Here is a 19466-nt window from a genome sequence, read left to right on the forward strand (position 1 = left end):
TCCACCCAATGCCACAGCAATGTTGCAGCAGAGCCACAAGCCTCAAGGCCAATGGGAACAAGCTCGCATGCTCTACTCCTGTCCTCAACTCATAAAAAACACCTGTAGAAAGGCTTGTAGTATAAAAATGGCATTGCTTGAAGATAGCTCGCACTTAGCTAATTAGTAGCTCTCCTAATTCTCGTGTGCAGTGCTTGGAGACAACTCACAAAACATAACTCGTAGCTTCCCTGCTCATACTTCATCAGTCACAGCACGTAGTTGATAAGTGTTAAAAGTAATATGTTTTAATCTCATTCTTAATGCGTTTTTGAATTATTATTTGATGTTAATTGTAAATTTTAGGCTCCTAATCCTTTAAATTCATGTTTTTTATGCTTAATAGAGCAACTGGGAGCAAAAGGAGTGAAAAACGAGCAGAAATAGAAAAATTGAAGCAACCTATAGAAGCCACACGAGCTAACCCTTTCCACACGGTCGTGTGACTAACACGAGCTACCACACGGTCATGTGGTAGGTCGTGTCAATTTTATGGATTTGCACTCTGAATTGCGGAAAATCGTGATTTTTAGGTTTTTAAGGCATTCTAAAACGTATATATGACAAAAAAATAAGAAGAGAGGAGTGAGTTGTTTAGAATACTAAAGAAAACAGCTCAAAAAATCACAATTGAAGCCAATTCTGAAGAAGAATTCTGTCAAGATTGAAGATTCGTATTTGATTTCTTAGGAGACTATCATGTGTTTCTTTTTTTTTTTTGATTATACTGTCTCTGGGATGTTTTTATTTTCAAGAATGAACTAATTTTCTAAATACCTAGGGGAGATGAATTCTATAATGGATTTTTTTGTTTGATTTTTATTTTATGCAATAAATACTTAACTCTTATTCTCAATTATGTGTGTTTAATTCTTGGTTTGATATTTCTAGATTATTGATCCATGTTTGATTTGCTTAAATCAGAGGAGGAATAGACCTTGTGTAAGAGTAGATCTTACGTAATTGAGTGGAGTTGCATGCAATCCTAGAAATAGGAAGACATAAATCTATGGATTAGAGTAAAATCTAATATGGGAATCCATATCACGAGTTAATGCGATAATAGGGGTTTTAATTAGAAAAAAATTTCAATTATTCAACCTAAAGTCAGTTACTCTTACTCTCGAAAGAGATATTAGCATAATTTAGGGATTTCTATAGATCAAGTTACTAACTAAAGAAATTGCATAATTTAGATTGGTAGTGATAGATTTCATCTAGGTGAATTCTTTCCTAGGTGTTGTTTTGCTTATTGGTTGTTAATCGATTGTTTTGCGATTTGTTCTTTGTCGTGTTTGTTAGGTAATTAATTTAGTTTTTAATTAATCACTCGATTTATTCGGGTAAATAATATAAAAACAATAATTACTAGTACTTCTAGTCTTTGTGGGAACGATATCTTTGCGCGCCGTAGCTAGACTATTAATAAATAATTGCACTTTCCTTAGTGAAATTTTTAATTATTCACGAAGCATCAAGTTTTTGGCGCCGTTGCCGGGGACTAGAATATTAGGAATATTTTATTTTATTAATTTAGCCATTTTATTTTTATTTTTATTTTTTTGTTTTTAATTTAATTTTTACATTCTAATTTTTCTTTTATTTGATTCTTACAGGCTCTTTTAGTTTATGACTAGAGGCAACCCGTTAGAATCAATAGTTTTTTTACAGTGAAATTGAAAAGACAACTTACAAAAATCGTAGAGAAATTAAAAAAGCAAGGCAAGGTCAACAAATTTTAATAGACAATCAAGAGCAAAATAATATTATTGTGGAGATGGATGATAATCAAAATAATCAACAACCTCCTGCATATCCTACTCCTTCGACTATGTATGACTGCTAAACCCATTCTGATTGGGGTTGAATCGAGTAATTTCAGACCAACTATTGATGCAAACAACTTTGAGATGGTGCAGCAGTATGTTCAATTTGATGGGTTAAGATGAACATCTGAATGCTCATTTAGCTAATTTTCTAGAGATCTGTGGCACTTTCAAGATTAATGATGTTACTGATGATGCCATACACTTATGATTGTTCCCTTTTTCTTTGAGGAGCAAGGCAAAATAGTGATTGAATTCATTTCCACGAGGTTCTATCACGACTTGGGCTCAGATGACTGAGAAGTTTTTGTTGAAATATTTTTCATCAGCTAAAACAACTAAGTTAAGGAATGTCATCTCTTCTTTTGTTCAATTTGATATTAAGACAATTTACGATGCATGAGAGAGATTTAATAATTTATTAAGAAGGTGTCCTCATCATGGACTACCTTTGTGGCTCCAAGTTCAAACTTTTTACAATGATTTGAATCCTTCAACTAGATAGATGATTTATGTAGAAGCTGATAGAACATTGAATAATAATACACCTGAGGCAACCCAAGAGTTTATTGAGGAGATGGCACTAAACAATTTTCAGTGGCAATTTACGAGAGTAAAACCTGCCAAGGCAGCTAGAATTTTTTATATTGATGCGGTTTCTATGTTGGCGAGTCAAGTTGAAGCTTTTGGTAAGAAAATTGATGGTTTAAGTTTGGCTGAGCAAATGAATCTAATAATGCAATGTGATACAACTAGAGTAGGGATGATTAATTCAAAATATTCACCCTTCAAATCTAACATGGAGCATGAGCAAGTCGGCTTTTTGGGTAATAATTTTATACTTTAGAATGATCCCTACAACAAAAATCATAATCCAAGATGGAGGTATCATCCAAATTTTTATTGGGGTGTTTAAGGAAATCAAAGGTCGCAACCCCTCCGGGTTTTTAGCAACCTTATCAGCAAGAAAAGAAACCGAACCTTGAGGAGATGCTAACAAAATTTATTTCGGTGTCTGAAATGAGATTTCAAAACATAGAAGCATCTCTAAAAAATCAGCAAGAATCAATTTAGGGAGTTGAAAACCAGATTATTGAACTTGTTAAATTGGTTTCGGAAAGACAATAAGACAGTTTACCGAGTAACACTAAAACCAACCCAAAAGAGCAAGTTTATGCAATCATTCTACAAAGTAGAGAGATATTAACCAAGCTTGAAAAGAAGCTAAATCTAGAAGCCATTGAGAAAAATGATGGGGTTGAGGAAAACAAGAAATAGCATAAGTCGGTGTTAAAAGAATACAAACCACCAATTCCATATCTGGCAAAAGTGAAGAAAGATCGCATGAACAAACAATTTGGTAAATTTCTTGAACTCTTAAAAAATTGCATATTAACTTACCTTTTATTGAAGCCCTTTCACGTATGCCTAAGTATACAAAATTTTTAAAAGAGCTATTAACAAATAAAAATAAGTTAGATGACCTGACCATTGTGGAGCTCAACGGAGAGTGCTCGGCCATTCTCCAAAACAAACTAACCACCAAGCTTAAAGATCGAGGGAGTTTTACTGTTCCTTATTTTATTTGTAGCTTAAATGTAGAAAAACCTTTGGCTGATTTGGGTGCTAGAATAAATCTAATGCCTTATAAATTATTCAATTAACTTGGTATCCAGGAATCAAAACCCACTAGGATGAGTATTCAATTAGCTGATAGATCTGTTAAATATCCTAGGGGCATTATTGAAGATGTACTTGTGAAAGTAGATAAATTCATATTCCTTGTTGATTTTATTATACTTGACATGCATGAGGATATTGAGGTACCTATTATCTTAGGTCGACCCTTTTTAGCCACTACTATTGATGTGGGTAATGGTAAACTTGTATTGCGGGTAGGTGATAAAGAGGTTACTCTTCAAGCACATGATGTTGTGAGGGTTTCAAGTGAGTGAGATGATACTAATTATTTTGCTAATGTTGGTAATCATACGGCTCGACTCTTTGTAAGAAATCACTTATGAATATGTGTTAAACCTATATCCTTTTCAAGGTGATAAAAATCAAGGGATGAGTGGAGAGAGAATGGTGCAGCTTGATGAATTAGATGAATGGCGAACAAATGCTGATGAAAACCCAAGAACGAACAAAAGAATAACAAAGCAACGCCAAGGTGTGCACGTAAAAAGGAATAACAGAATCAGAGTTGGAGACAAAGTGCTATTGGACAATTTAGATCCACAAATGTTCCCTGCAGAGCTTAAGTCAAGATGGTCGAATCCATTTGCGGTACAGAACATATTCCCAAACAAAACCTTTGAGGTACACACCCTAATTACGGCACATTCAAGGTAGATGGTCATCGTCTCAAATTCGACTTAACCGTGAGTTTAAAAAAGAAAGTCGAGCTTAGACTTTAAATAAGTGCTCCTCGAGAGGTAACCCAAGTGTGCATTTTATTTTATCTTATCTTAATTATGTTGTGTGCTTAGTATACTTATTTTTTATTTATTACTTAAAAATTTCAAAAAAATTAAAAAAAATTGAAATTTATTTTGAAAAATTTTAAAAACGATCCATATGGTCTAGGTGATGACACACGACCTGGTGACACGGGCGTATCTCAGGCCATGTGAACACTAAAGCTAATTTTTTGAAATTATTTTTTGACCCACACAGTCTGAGTGGAAGCACACGGCTGTGTGACCCACACACCCATGTACATGGGTGTGGGAGAAGCGAACGAAAATAGCACACGGTCTGGGTGATTACACACGGCCTAGACACATGGCCATGCAAACAGTTGTGTCATAGGCCATGTAAGCACTAGAGCAATTTTTCAAAGTTTTTAATATGCCACACAATCTCACAGAGATACATGGCCTAGCCACACGGCCCTACAGCCCACTTGGTCTGGCCATGTACCCTTTTTTCCTTTAAAGCTAAGTTTTTTTCTTCTTTTCTTTCCTTCCTACCCCAACTAAAGTGATTTCATTTAGTTTTATGTTTTATTTATTTTTATTTTTACTTTTATTTTTATTGTTATTTATTTTTATTTTATTTTTCAAATTTATATGTTTTGTTTTATTTTATTATGCACTTTCTTATTATTTTTATTTTTATTTTTTATTGGTTGTTTTTATATTTGTTTTTTCATTTCTTTATCTTTTTTTATTTTTTTATTTTTTATTAGTGTACTCGAAAATATGTACTTAATTTAGGCTCTCTTACGATTCTGAATTTCACTATTCCGGCGAAATCATCCACATTCAGGGTTGTTTCAATTCTCTCCATCCTTTATGATATTTTGCTTATTTTGTTTATATATTTTTTTTACATTTAGGCAATGTACACCTTAAGTGTGGGGAGGATTTTATATGTGACACCCCTAACCCCTCTCTGTCGTCAGATTAGGGTCACGCGCATTACTAACACTTCAAACAATTAATCAATCATAATTACACATATACATACTAGTCATTAACAATATAATATATAGGGGCAGGTCACAGACAATCAAATTATATCATACTAGAATATTATGCAATCGAAATTGATGATTCATGCTGTGCAATGTTAAACTTGGTATTCCACTTTCTACACTCTTATCACTATTTATACATTGCTAACTTAGTCTTCCACTTTCTATACTCTTATCATTATTTATCCTTTCATGAATGTCAGGATTCGGATACATACAAGACTATTCCAATTATTAGCATCAAAATATTGGTCCATACTTGATGCGGTCGTTGAAAGCACCAAAAATATCCTATCCCTAATAAATAATGAAAAAGAATAGTAAAAGGGATATAAGGTCGAATTCTCAGGGACTGGATTTGCACAATATCTTGTTCCGTGAAATCCCGGCAGAATCTTGCCCAAGAAAACCTTTGTGCCTGAAAAAAATAAAAATAACAGAATTAAAGGTTTGGATCTGGAAATGAAAAATAAAAAAAACATAATTAAGAATCTTGAATCAAAAATTCGAGAAATTAAAAATAGAATTGAGAGAAAGGAAATTCATATGGGAGATTCCAGCCTTCAGTTGTCTCGTTCTGCCTTGGGTTCAATCCTCGACTTTTAGATGATCCTTCCCAAACCGAATAAGCCAGTTCTAGTGGAAGAGGACGCATACGACCACCAGCTCCAAGAATTTAGACTTACGATTTAGTGGAACCTGAATCTAGCCAACAATCGTTTCTGTGGCATCGTCTTATGCTAGATCAACGCTTCTCAATGGCGAATCCCACGCCATTTTATTTCTTAGGCTCTCCAACCTCTGACGCGGTAAGCTAACGAACCGACTGTGCAACATTCCCAAAACATACAAAGTGGCCGCCTTTGCATACGTTGAAAAGCTTACTTCTTAAAGGACATGGACGAAAGCGTCAACCTCGTAGTGCGGAGAAGCGATGAATACTCAGCGAGGAGGCTAAGTACGGACTCTAAGCCTCAAGAACCCTTTTTGGGGAATATCGACAACTTTCGGCTAGATGGGTTTAGTGACTCATGGTTGTGGTGGAAAAGAAAATAAATATAATAAAAATGGAGATTTTATTGAAAGGAAATATGAGAATAACAAAAGCCTAGACTTTTGGGGAGAGAGTGTTTACAGAAAAATATGAATCTCTTTTGAGTCACTTCACCCCCTATTTATAGTGCTAGGGGAGATAGTCTAATCCTACTTATGTTCCCAAAAGATAAATACATTTAATTGAAGATAAATAAAGATAAATAAAATAAAATCCTAAAATTAAATAATCTTTAATAATTATCTTAATATTAATTATCCTAATATAATTAAAATAGAGTCTGATAGAATAAAATCTCTTCTTTTTGCATTTCAACCCTTGTGTCCTCCATGCTTCCACTTTTGGCACCAACTTTTCATTGTGTCGCACGTTGGCCCATTTTATCTCTAAATTCACGCTTTTGGCCCTTAATTTTGCTTTTGCCTCAAATTTAGTCCCTATGAGATAAAAGGTCATAAATAAATTAAATTAGCAGGATCATACTCAGAATAAATACATAATTAATACATAAAAATACGTTATTCTGGAGTGTTATCAAATTCCCCCTACTTAGCCCATGCTTGCCCTCAAGTATAGTTTCTATCTATTGTGAAAGTTAGATTCTACCATAAAAGAAATATCACTCCAAAGTTTTATAAAAATCAGTCAAAAATGCATTTGAAAAATAAAGAGAACCCTAAGCTTGCTTTAAGTAAAATAGAAAAAGTTTTCCAATTAATATACACAAAAATTAGAATCGACTTGAATTATTTAATGAAAATTAGGTAAATTACCAAACCTACCAAGACACTCTATTTGTTTCCTCCTTTAGTCCCCAAATTATATTTTTTTCTTTTTTATTTATTTTAATTTTTAATTATTTATTATTTATATTTTTTATGCTTTAGGAATATACTGAACCTTTTGACGCAAAGAGAGATGACAGTCATGCACCCCACCCCGGTTACTTAACCCAACAGACTCCTAATTTATTATATTTTTTTCTTAAGAACACATCGAACCTTTTGACACGAAGAGAGATGACAGCCAAGCACCCCACCCCGGTTACTCAGCCCAACATGTTCTTAAAAAATAATTTCGGTTAGCGGAGTTTTACCTAACACGTCACACAACCTTTTGACGTGAAATAGGATGACAACCCAAGCACCCTACCCCGGCTACTGAGTCAGTCACGTTTTTAAGCTGTACTCATAACCACGAAAACATTAAACGACATTTTAATAATAACTTTTTTATAAGGACTTTAGAAAAAAAAATCAAGTGTCAAAAATAAATTTCAGTAATTACCTTAACAGTCATGAACATATTTTAGCATGCAAACATATTAAGTGTCCACTTTGTATTAAACTTGATCAATTTTATGAAAAGAAAGATAAAGTTAACTCTATGAATCACAATTTTTTTTAGCCTAATAAGAATAAAACAGTGGAGATGACATCAATTATGGAAAATCCGTAATTTCCTCAAAAAACAAGAATCATGCTTGTAGGTCAAGCAGTAGGAAATTTTTGGTAAAAATCTTGAGCATAAAAAGAGGCAGATAAATATGGACAAAATGGAGCCTCAAGCAGAACACCAGCCAAAAATAATCACAGCAATAGCAACAACAACCAAAATCACAGCAAAAAATGACAGTAATAACGAAGAGTACCTCCCCCTACTAAAAGCACATTGTCCTCAATGTGGACGAAAAGAAATAAATAGCTAGAAAAGTTTAGAAAAACTCCCCGTGTTCTTACTGTCGATTGCATATGATGGCAATGAGCTCCGTCAGTTGCTAGCCAAAGGCTTCAAGACGGGCCTCAATGTGCTCTAAGTGTCGCTCAACGGTTTTCTTCGCATTTAAGCTCTATTTTATCTAACCAAAAGAAGAGAAATTTATTAATATCCAAATAAGTAATAAATAATAAAATAAAATAAAGTAATAAATAAAGTAAAGAAAAAAATAATAAATAAAAAAATAAAAATAAAAATTGGGTTGCCTCCCAACAAGCGCTTGTTTAACGTTGTTAGCTCGACGCCGTTATTGGTTCTATGGTGGTTCCAAATGGATTTTCTCAACCGTGTGGGATTGAAAATTCTCATAAAACGGTTTCAACCACTGGCCATTAACTACGAACTGCTTTCTAGATTCTTCACTCTCTATTTCAATATCTCCATGTGTGAACACTTTAGCAACAATAAAAAGGTCATTGCCATCGTGATTGAAGCTTACCTGGGAATAACTTTCACACGGAGTTATAAAGTAAAACTTTTTGTCCTACCAAAAAATGCTTTTGAGCTATTCTCTTATCGTGAAACAACTTTGTCTTCTCTTTATAAAGGTGAGCATTCTTGTAGGCATCATTGTGAATTTCTTCTAACTCTTGGATGTCTAATTTCCTTGCCTTTCTTGCGGGTTCTAACTCCAACTCTGGTGCCTGTATAACAGAAGGTAACAGTTTAGTATTTGGAGATAATAACTCATTAACAAATTCAAATTTATCAAGTTCATAATTATCTCCATAAATTGACTCAAAATTCTCTTCCACTAAAGAGTCAATTATGTCGATACGATTTACGCTCAAGATTTCGCTTGGATGGCTAATGGCGTTGTAGACATTAAACTTTACGATCTCCTCATCAAACTCCATTGTGAGAGATCCACTTCGAACGTCGATTTTAGTACTAACTAACTAAGGAACGGTCGACCCAGCAGGAGATCTAAAGATCCAAGAGTGCTATCCTCCTCCATTTTGATCACATAAAAATCTGCAGGGAAAATAAGCTCATTAACTTTTACTAGAACATCCTCAATGACTCCTTTTGGATGCACAACAGACCTGTCCACCAATTGAATGATAACACCTGTTTTTGTTAAAAAATCTGCTTTAAGTGATTCATAAATAGAATATGGTATTACATTTATAGAAGCCCCTAGATCACATATAGGCTTTTTAATTACTAGATGGCCTATTTTGCATGGTATTGCAAACATGCCCCTATCCTTGCATTTTGCTGGTATTTTTCGCTATAACACTGCGGATACATTCTCACCAACATTCACCCTTTCATTACCTGTTAATTTTCGCTTGTTGGTGCAAAGCTCTTTAAGAAATTTAGCATACCGCGGTATTTGCTTGATGGCGTCCAACAGCGGAATGTTGATCTCGACATTCCTAAATGTTTCAAGGATTTCCTTGTCCTCTTTACCTCTTCCACACTAGTTGAATCGTTCTAGAAATGAAGGTTGAATTTTAGGCAATGCAGGCTTCGTCGGACCTGTTCATCTTTCTCGGGTTTTTCTTGGGCGATTTCTTGGCCAAGATTCCTGTCAGGAATTTGTTCCAGTACCTTTTCGCTTCGCAACGTTACTGCATTTGCATTTTGTCTAGGGTTTAGTTCTGTTTGTAATGGCAGCTTCCCTTGAGAGGTCAATTTCTCGATCGATGTGGCAACTCTCTGATGGACGCTTCTATTTTCTGTTGGAAATCTTTCATCTCTTTTTGGAAATTAAGAGTTTGTTGTCGAAAATCAAGAACATTAGTTGCTAACTTATTGACCATGGTTTCTAGAAAATTACCTGAACCTTGCGGCTGTTGCGGAAACTAATTTTGGTATGGCTGGTTATTTCGTGGATTGGCCCCATAACTTAAGTTAGGATGGTCTCTCCACCCTGAGTTGTAGGTATTAGCGTAAGGGTCGTATTGCCTTTGTGGCGGCCCAGGGAAATTTCCCACAGCATCCAGATGGGCCATGGTATCATCATACAAAATGGGACATGCATCAGTTGCATGATCAGGTGTAGCACATATTCTGCATAACAGGGTTGTCTTCGCTTTTTCTGCAATAAGAGAGTTCATCATATTAGTAAGTCTATCAACTTTATCCTCTAAGGTTGAATTACTTAGCTGGTGAACCCTTCTAAGGGGTTTAGTATTGGCTCGGAACTGCTGAGAATTTGCAGCCATCATGGAGATCAAGTCTCTCGCTTATTAGGGAGTTATGTTGACCAATGCTCCTCCACTAGCGGCGTCTACCATATTCATCTCCGTGGGCTTCAAACCTTCGTAAAAGTATTGGAGGAGAGCATGCACACAACTTTTTAAAACTCTCCTAATAATCATAAAGGGACTCAGCTTCTTTTTGCCTTATTCCAACGATCTCTCTTCTTAGCTCAGCTGCTCGAGGCGTTGGAAAAAACTTGTTCAGAAACAAACGCGATAAATCAACCCAAGTTGTAATAGATCCAGAGGGTAAATAAAATAACCATTCCTTAGCGGAATCTGCTAGGGAGAAAGGGAAAGCAGACAATTTAATTTGATCCTCAGCTACCCCCTGAAGTTTCATGCTAAGACAAACCATATGAAGCTCTTTCAGACAAACCATATGAAGCTCTTTCAGATGCTTGTGGGGATTTTCATTTTGCAACCCATGAAAAGTTGGCAATAACTGGATTAAACCTGACTTCAACTCAAAATCGGTATCCACAATAGGATACGCGATGCACAATGGCGGTTGTTCTGTCAAAGCTTTGGCCAGTTGCCGAATCATTTGAGCCATTGGTTGGTGTGCTTGATTCGGGTTGTCATTAACCCTAGCGTTAAGTACTTCTTCTGGTGAGTCAAATTCTACTTTTTCGCTTTCAAGTGTTCGAGTGGGGTTTTTGTTAACCTTGGACTCAGCTTTGTCGTCGTCTTCGATTTTTGGCAGTGGGTTACTTTGAGTTCCAACCACCGCTGACTGATTTTTTCGTAACATTTTCTCCTTGAAATTGACTCTAGTAGTCTTCTCAATTTCTGAATCGAACGCAAGAGTACCTAGAGCAGATATGGCCATAAGAAACAAAAAAAAAAGATTAGTACGTTCCCAGTCCCCGGCAACGGCGCCAAAAATATCCTATCCCTAATAAATAATGAAAAAGAATAGTAAAAGGGAAGCAAGGTCAAATCCTCAGGGGCTGGATTTGCACAATATCTTGTTTCGTGAAATCCCGGCAGAATCTTGCCCAAGAAAACCTTTGTGCCAAAAAAAATAAAAATAATAGAATTAAAGGTTTGGATCTGGAAATGAAAAATAAAATAAAAACATAATTAAGAATATTGAATCAAAAATTTGAGAAATTAAAAATAGAGTTGAGAGAAAGGAAATTCTTATGGGAAATTCAAGCCTCCAGTTGTCTCGTTCCGCATTGGGTTCAATCCTCGACTTTTAGATGATCCTTCCCAAACCGACTAAGCCAGTTATAGTGGAAGAGGATGCCTACGACCACCAGCTCCAAGGATTTAGACTTACGATTTAGTGGAACCTGAATCTAGCCAACAATCATTTCCGTGGGATCGTCTTATACTAAATCCACGCTTCTCAATGGTGAATCCCACGCCATTTTGTCTCTTAGGCTCGCCAACCTCTGACGCAGTAAGATAACGAACCGACTGTGCAACCTTCCCAAAACATACAAAGCGGCCGCCTTTGCATACGTTGAAAAGCTTACTTCTTAAAGGACATGAAAGGAAGCGTCAGCCCGTTGTGCAGAGAAACAATGAATACTCAGCGAGGAGGCTAAGTACGGACTCTAAGCCTCAAGAACCCTTTTTGGGGAATATCGACAACTTTCGGCTAGTGGGTTTAGTGACTCATGGTTGTGGTGGAAAAGAAAATAAATATAATAAAAATGGAGATTTTATTGAAAGGAAATATGAGAATAACAAAAGCCTAGACTTTTGAGGAGAGAGTGTTTACAGAAAAATATGGATCTCTTTTGAGTCACTTCACCCCCTATTTATAGTGCTAAGGGAGATAGTCTAATCCTACTTAAATTCCCAAAAGATAAATACATTTAATTGAAGATAAATAAAGATAAATAAAATAAAATCCTAAAATTAAATAATCTTTAATAATTATCTTAATATTAATTATCCTAATATAATTAAAATAGAGTCTGATAGAATAAAATCTCTTCTTTTTGCATTTCAACCCTTGTGTCCTCCATGCTTGCACTTTTGGCACCAACTTTTCCTTGTGTCGCACATTGGCCCATTTTATCTCTAAATTCACGCTTTTGGCCCTTAATTTTGCTTTTGCCTCAAATTTAGTCCCTGTGAGATAAAAGATTATAAATAGATCAAATTAGCAGGATCATACTCAGAATAAATACATAATTAATACATAAAAATACGTTATTCTAGAGTGTTATCAATACTCCGTCTATGATTATCTTTTTAATTTATCTTTGATGATGTTAGTGGAATGCACTTAATTTAAGTTTATTAACGCACCCCAATTTAAAGTAAAAGCTACTCTTACAACCTCTATTACGATTCTATGGGACCCTAAAAGTAGTTTAAAAATAGGCAGGGACTGATTTGAAGCAATTCTGGAAGTTTAGGAATTATTTACAAAAATTTTGATTTCAAGAGTCAAATACCCGTGTGGCCAGGCCATGTGCCTCACACGCCCATGTCTTAGGCCATGTAACTCTCTAACTTGGGTCACACGCCCATGTGTGTTTCTCGTGCGTGACACACGCCTATGAGGTCAGTCCTTGTGCACCCAAAAGTACCTTAAAACTCAAGTTTATCATTTCCTACTTACTTGGGCACTAAGCAACTCAATTACCAATTGTTTAAACTATTCAAAACACAATTAAACATGCCCAAAATACACCAAATTTAACACCTAACATGCCTAACCATTGTACCCTCATTGGTACCACACTTTATATGTTCAAATACATTAACAACACACCAAACATTCAAGACTTTCACTCATATCACGTTTACCATATTTGAACTAATTTTCAACTTCTAAAGTTACCAAACATGAAGCTAAGCACATACCAAGCATTATGCTACACTACCAAACTTTAAACTATCACACACCAAAATATAAACTAGGCTAACATACCAACATAGCCTCGACCATAACCATATACACATTTAATCATCATTTCACTAGCAACTAAGTTAACCACACCTTATAAACAATATCAACCAAAGACTTCCTAGGTACACGCCATTACAAAATGAAATATCACCACACATGAACTCAGGATTTGTGATTAGATGTTGAGTTGGTGATAAATCAAACAGTACCTAACCTGCACACGGAAAACAAAATCGCACGCTGAGTAAAACTCAGTGGTATTTCTATAATTCGAATAACATAAACATGATATAAGTATTTAAAATGAAAAATGCAACAAGTAAGCTATGTTCATGTGTTTCAATTTAATAATATATTTTTTGTTCATTCTTTATTCACATCTACTAAGATTCTCACATGTTCAAATATATAAGTATATATCAATGGCATTTCATTTAACATTTGCATACATCATCTCATGCAATGGAATGATTCTTATCTTTGATCAATACTTGAATTCATTGAAATTTCAAATCTCAATTCATCATTTCATATCTCATTACTCGTCTCATAATCATTTATCATATTTTCCATTTCAATATTTTCTCATCTCATATTCATTTCTCATCTTTTCCATTTCAATATCAATCACATAAATTATTCTTTTACTTTCCCCTATTGATACGACACAGACTTGGACAAATACACGGATCCAACCAACACACCAGTTTGGCACCTAGTGCCTCATCGGAATAATCCAAAGTAATAATTGGGCCCAGCACTATATAAACTGACACTCAGTGTCTCATCGGTTAAACCGAAACAAATTGGCACCCAGTGCATCATCGATTCGAGGTCGAAGTAATCCCTAAACTCTTTTGATCCTATGGCATGCCATCTATATCCAACTCAGTTTGATACAATTAATAGGGATTCATTTCACTTTTCAATACAATCAGTGTCTCAATTTCATGAATATATATCATCACATATAAGCATATATTCAATTTGATAATAATCACATTTTTCTCAATACACATATATTCATAATCAATATATTTCATAATATACAAAATCAATCCATTTCATTTCAATTATGAATTTAATTCAATTCCCAAGTACCAAAGTACTCACCTCAAATGCTTACCATATGCAAACAATTATATATGCAATAATCTTCTATTTAATTCGGATTATAAAAACACAAATCGTGATTTTCGAGTTATTCGACGTTGATTTTATCCTTCCCCTTTTTACTCAAGGATTTCAGTACGACGTTAGCTATGAAATAAAACAATTAAATCACATTAATATTACACATTTCAATTTCACATTAATTTTAAATTTTTACACTATATTTTGCTTATTCTTCAATTTAGTCCCTAAATCGAGACTAATTTTAACCTTTACATTTAACTTCATATTTTTATACTAATCTCACTCTAGACCACATTTAGCTTCCTCTTTTCTAATTCGACCCTTAATTCTAAATTTTTCACAATTTAGTTCCTATTGTTCAAAATCAACAATTAATTCTACAATTTAGTCATTTTCTATTTCTAACTTAAAATCTATCTATTTAATCCCTAATGCTTAAACTATTCAACAATGTCAACATCTAAAATATTGAACAATACTAAAAATTACAATATGGGTCGGGTAGCCATAAGTACCGAGATTCCAAAAATGTAAATATTACAAAAAAAATGGGACTAAATTGACTAACCAATTAAAATTTGAAATTTTGGAGCCCTTGGTGTCGTCGGCCACTTTGTTTCTTTCTTTCTTTTCATTAATTTAGATGCAATTGTTTCATCTTTCTTTCCACTTTCTTTCTATTTCTTTATTATGTTTTCATTTTATTATCTTTATTATTATTATCATTATTATTAAAGTTACTTTAATATATAACATATACACATGCAAATTCATTAAACCATAACCGGCCACCTCCCACCATTTTAATAAATGGTAAATTTGCTACTTTAGTCCCTTATATTTCTTTCAATCTATAATTCAACTTTTAACCCTTACGTGATTTAGTCCCTGTACATTAATAACTCCTAACTTAACGAAATTTACTAATCCAAAAATTAATTAGTTGTTAAGTTAGCCTTACGGGTCCAGTTTATGAAAACGGAGTCCCGAAAATACATTTTTTGAGACCCCTGACTATCGGGTTGTTACATTATATGTTTATGCAATATAGCCCTTGAATTTGTGTTTGTGTTTGAGTCATTTTCTCATACTTATCATTAAAGTTAATTGTCTTTAATTTGGAGATTTTAGTGATTTTGTTTTGGAATAATTTTTGAATTTTTGTGCATTGATTGATTTATACTTTAAGACATGAGAGAGCTAAACATGATAAGTTGTTTTTCAAAAATTAATATTCTAGGCTTTCTCTCTAAATTGAAGAATTATCTTAAAATTTTAAATTTGCAAGTTTGACATCAAAATCATAATTTTTTGTGAGCTTTTAAGCCTATAAAGCATTTATTTTTTTGTGCTCGTTCTATTTTTGGTTGTGATTTGCTATTCTATAACTTGCTTCAGTTATACATGTCGAGACCACATTATTGATTTGATATATTGAGATGATAGAGGCACTTAGGATTTAACCCACCTAACCTTTAAACAACTTACCTGTTGTATTAACCTTTAGTAAACCCCGTTGATCCTAACATATTTTTTTCTAACCCGTTAACGTTAACCTGTAACCCACATTAATGTTGTAAATCATTTTTCTTATTAACTCCCTTTTTGTCGAGATTTGATTTGGTTAATTGTCTGACTATGTTTCATTATTTGCATTACTAAATTTTACTTTGCTCTCAAAGAAATAAAAATATATATAATTGATTGAGCTTGAAATGTTAGTTTCATATTGTAACACCCCTAACCTGTCTCCATTGCCAGATTAGGGTTACAGAGCATTACAATACAATCATAAACTTTTAACATCATAAAATTTAAATAAATTAAAACATATCATAAACCATTTAATCACATACATTTTGTCCCTAAATTGAGCCCTCATGGCCCTAAAAATAGCTTAGAAGAAATTTGGGACTAATTCGAAACAAAATGGAAAGTTTAGGAAAAAGTTGCAAAAATTGGAAATAGGGGTCACACGGCCGTGTGGCCAGGCCGTTTGGAATCACCCCAAGCCGTGTGGCCAGGTCGTTTGGAATCACCCCAGCCCGTGTCCTCACCGGTGTAACTCACTAAGTAGCTCCACACGCTCGTGTGCCAGGCTATGTGCTAGGTCGTGTAACTCACTGACTTGAACACTAAGAGACTCACAAATGACACAGGCCATGTCACCAGGCTGTGTGTCTCACACGACCGTGCCACCAGGCTGTATGTCTCACACGGCCGTGTGACAACCCATGTCTCAAGCCGTGTGGACCTAAAATTTTACCTAAAATCAAACAATTTCCTAACCAATTGATGCATAACTACCCAATCCATTTGTGCACACTTTCAAGGTACTAATGCATCATTCAAATACACATAATCATGCCAATTCAAATAACCTAATGCACCTAACCAATATGCCATTCAAAGGCACCACAATTTCATCCAAACATCATCTACCTAAATATGTCAATATAGCCTTATTTCAAGCATAAGAACCTAGTTTAAACATCTACCAAATCATGTCTTAATTGACCATTGTCAAGCCATTATAAGCATACCAAAAATGAGCTTTATATACAAACACTTATAAGTGATCAAAAGGGACTTAACTTAACAAGCATTACAAGTCCATCAACCATACATAAACAAAAAGGCACAAACATGTCAAATTACCATTTACACATTCACTAAATATCATTACAAAATGACCTATACATGCCATTATAAACATTGGCCAAAATACTCAAAAACTACCGAATTGACTGCTAGATAGTGTGATAGATCTTCGACGAGCTTCCAATCGATCGAGCTTCCGATAATCTATAAAATAAAGGGAAAAAAAACTTCGTAAGCAACGAGTGCTTAGTAAGCTCGTCTAAGCTAAAACATAACTTACCATGTTAATTGTAAATTCAAAGATTAAACATAGTCCATCATCAATTCCATAAGCATAGTAAAAGCCTAAACAACATCACCAACTCATATGTTAGTATGCTTATCCATGATATAAATGAAATTAACCATAAGATTTGTAAATTTCCATATATACTATTATCATTTAGTTCATAAATCCTTTCATAAAGTCATGATTCAATCCATTTGCATACTTACCATTCCATTCCCTTTTCTACCCATTGAATCATCTAGAATTACATCAGATACTCGGGGAAGCTCATACATAGTGTGCCTTTACATCTAATCGTAACAATTTATTTACATAAATGCTCACACGAGCTATGAAATGGGCCTACTCACACGAGCTATGGGTTGGAATGTAAGCTACACAATGCTGCTCACATGAGCTGTGGAGAATCTGCAACAAATGTAGGACCTCATCCATCGGTAGGACATTCAAGACCAGCACTCGAAACATGAAATCCCTAATGACAAGTCATTTGTATCCTAAGAATTCTTAAGGTTCAATCGGGACTCGATATCTGTCAATTCGTCATAGCATTAATACATATATATAAGTTCATTTATATCAAATCAACATAATGAACATTCAATTTAACTAACATAAAAATGATCATAGTTCATACGAACTTACCTCGATAATCAAGGCATAGAAGTAAAGTCGAGTTAGTCCAAAGCTTTAACTTTTCCTCGATCTAAGTCCGAACGTAGTTTATCTTGAACTAAATAGATAATTTTAATAAACTAAGTACTTTTAGAATTTGATTTAATCCATAGTTCACATTTATTGAAAATTATCAATTTTCTCTTAACATTTTAAGTTTTTACAATTTAGTCCTTATGCTCATAACTTAAAATCTAACCATTTTAACAAAAGTCCACTAAACCACTAAAAACAGGACCGAAATCACATACCATGCAAGATTGGAAGCTTGACCGTATACCCTAGCTCACTTCAATGGTGATTTTCGGTTGAAACAAATGTAAGGAAGAAGATGATGACTTTGTCTCATCTTTCTTTACTTAATTTTTCTTTTGATTGTTCATTTATCATTTTAACCTTTAAAAACTATCAAAATTTCATTAAAATCATGTCCATAAACATCCACTATCTCATTAATTGGTATTATTACCATTCAAGTCTTTTAGTTTAAGGTTTCATAGCCATTTGACCCCTTTAACTAATAGAACTCAAGTTTTCACTATTTACAATTTAGTCCTTTTACTTAATTAACTATGCAAACAACAAAATTTCTTAATGAAATTTTAATACGACCTTAATATAATCTCGTAGACCTTAAATAAATAATAAAATAATAATTCACTCATTGAAATTATGGTCCCGAAACCACTATTTTTGAAACCACAGAAAACGGGATGTTACACATATTTTGTTGAAATGCTCATTTTTATTCTTTATTTCTTGTTGATGTAAATTCTTTTAATTCAAAAATTAATTTTTTTTCTATTTTGGTAACTCGTCAACTCGATATTCGATTGTAACTAACTTTTCTAACCTTTTTCATACCCTTAACCTAAGTGTCGTTACAACCTTATAAAGACCTCTTGATTAGTGTATCATTTCATTCTATAGTGGTGGACATTTGATTTTCAAGCAAGCCTATGCTAATAACATTTCTTTTTCAACTATTGAGTGCACATTACTTGAACCTTAGACACTTTGAGTGCTTTAAGTGATCCTTAGTGAATATGTCAATTCTTGTTGAGTTTGAATTTCAGGTCATTATTGAGATAGGGGAGACGCATATGTTTTTATGCCTTAAATTTTTTGATTGGATTGCTTATGCTCTTTAGTGTCATTTTAGTTTGAATTTCCAATGCATGATTATTTGTAAATTATCCTAAGACATTATCGGTGAAATAATAATTGAGAGAATTTAACTTGAATGTGGGTTGAGGATTTTGCTTAAGGACAAGCAAACGCTTAAGTGTGGGGATATTTGGTAAGTGTTAAAAGCAACATGTTTTGATCTCATTCTTAATACATTTTTGGATGATTATTCGATGTTAATTGTGAATTTTATGCTCCTAATCCTTTAAATTCATGTTTTTCTACTTAATACAACATTTGGGAGCAAAAGGAGTGAAAATTGGAAAATTGGAGTAACATACAGGAGCCACACGAGTTGACCCCACATGGTCG

At 34.0% G+C, this 19466-nt stretch overlaps 1 protein-coding gene and 1 non-coding gene across 2 annotated transcripts; both read right to left on the reverse strand.

Moving 5' to 3' along the window:
• Positions 1-2205: 2205 nt before the first annotated feature.
• On the reverse strand, positions 2206-2312 carry LOC128036427 (small nucleolar RNA R71). Its single transcript, XR_008193224.1, has one exon. It is a non-coding gene; the product is annotated as a small nucleolar RNA R71 (small nucleolar RNA).
• Positions 2313-8432: 6120 nt separating this feature from the next.
• On the reverse strand, positions 8433-9033 carry LOC105781542 (uncharacterized). The gene is made up of 3 exons (XM_012606076.2): positions 8962-9033; positions 8665-8820; positions 8433-8615 (listed from the first exon to the last, which is right to left on the reverse strand). Exons 1-3 carry the CDS (start codon positions 9031-9033, stop codon positions 8433-8435), a joined length of 411 nt encoding a protein of 136 aa, XP_012461530.2.
• Between the last annotated feature and the right edge of the window lie 10433 nt (positions 9034-19466).

Source organism: Gossypium raimondii, chromosome 13, assembly GCF_025698545.1.
Source record: "Gossypium raimondii isolate GPD5lz chromosome 13, ASM2569854v1, whole genome shotgun sequence".
In the NCBI taxonomy this organism is placed as follows: Eukaryota; Viridiplantae; Streptophyta; class Magnoliopsida; order Malvales; family Malvaceae; genus Gossypium; species Gossypium raimondii.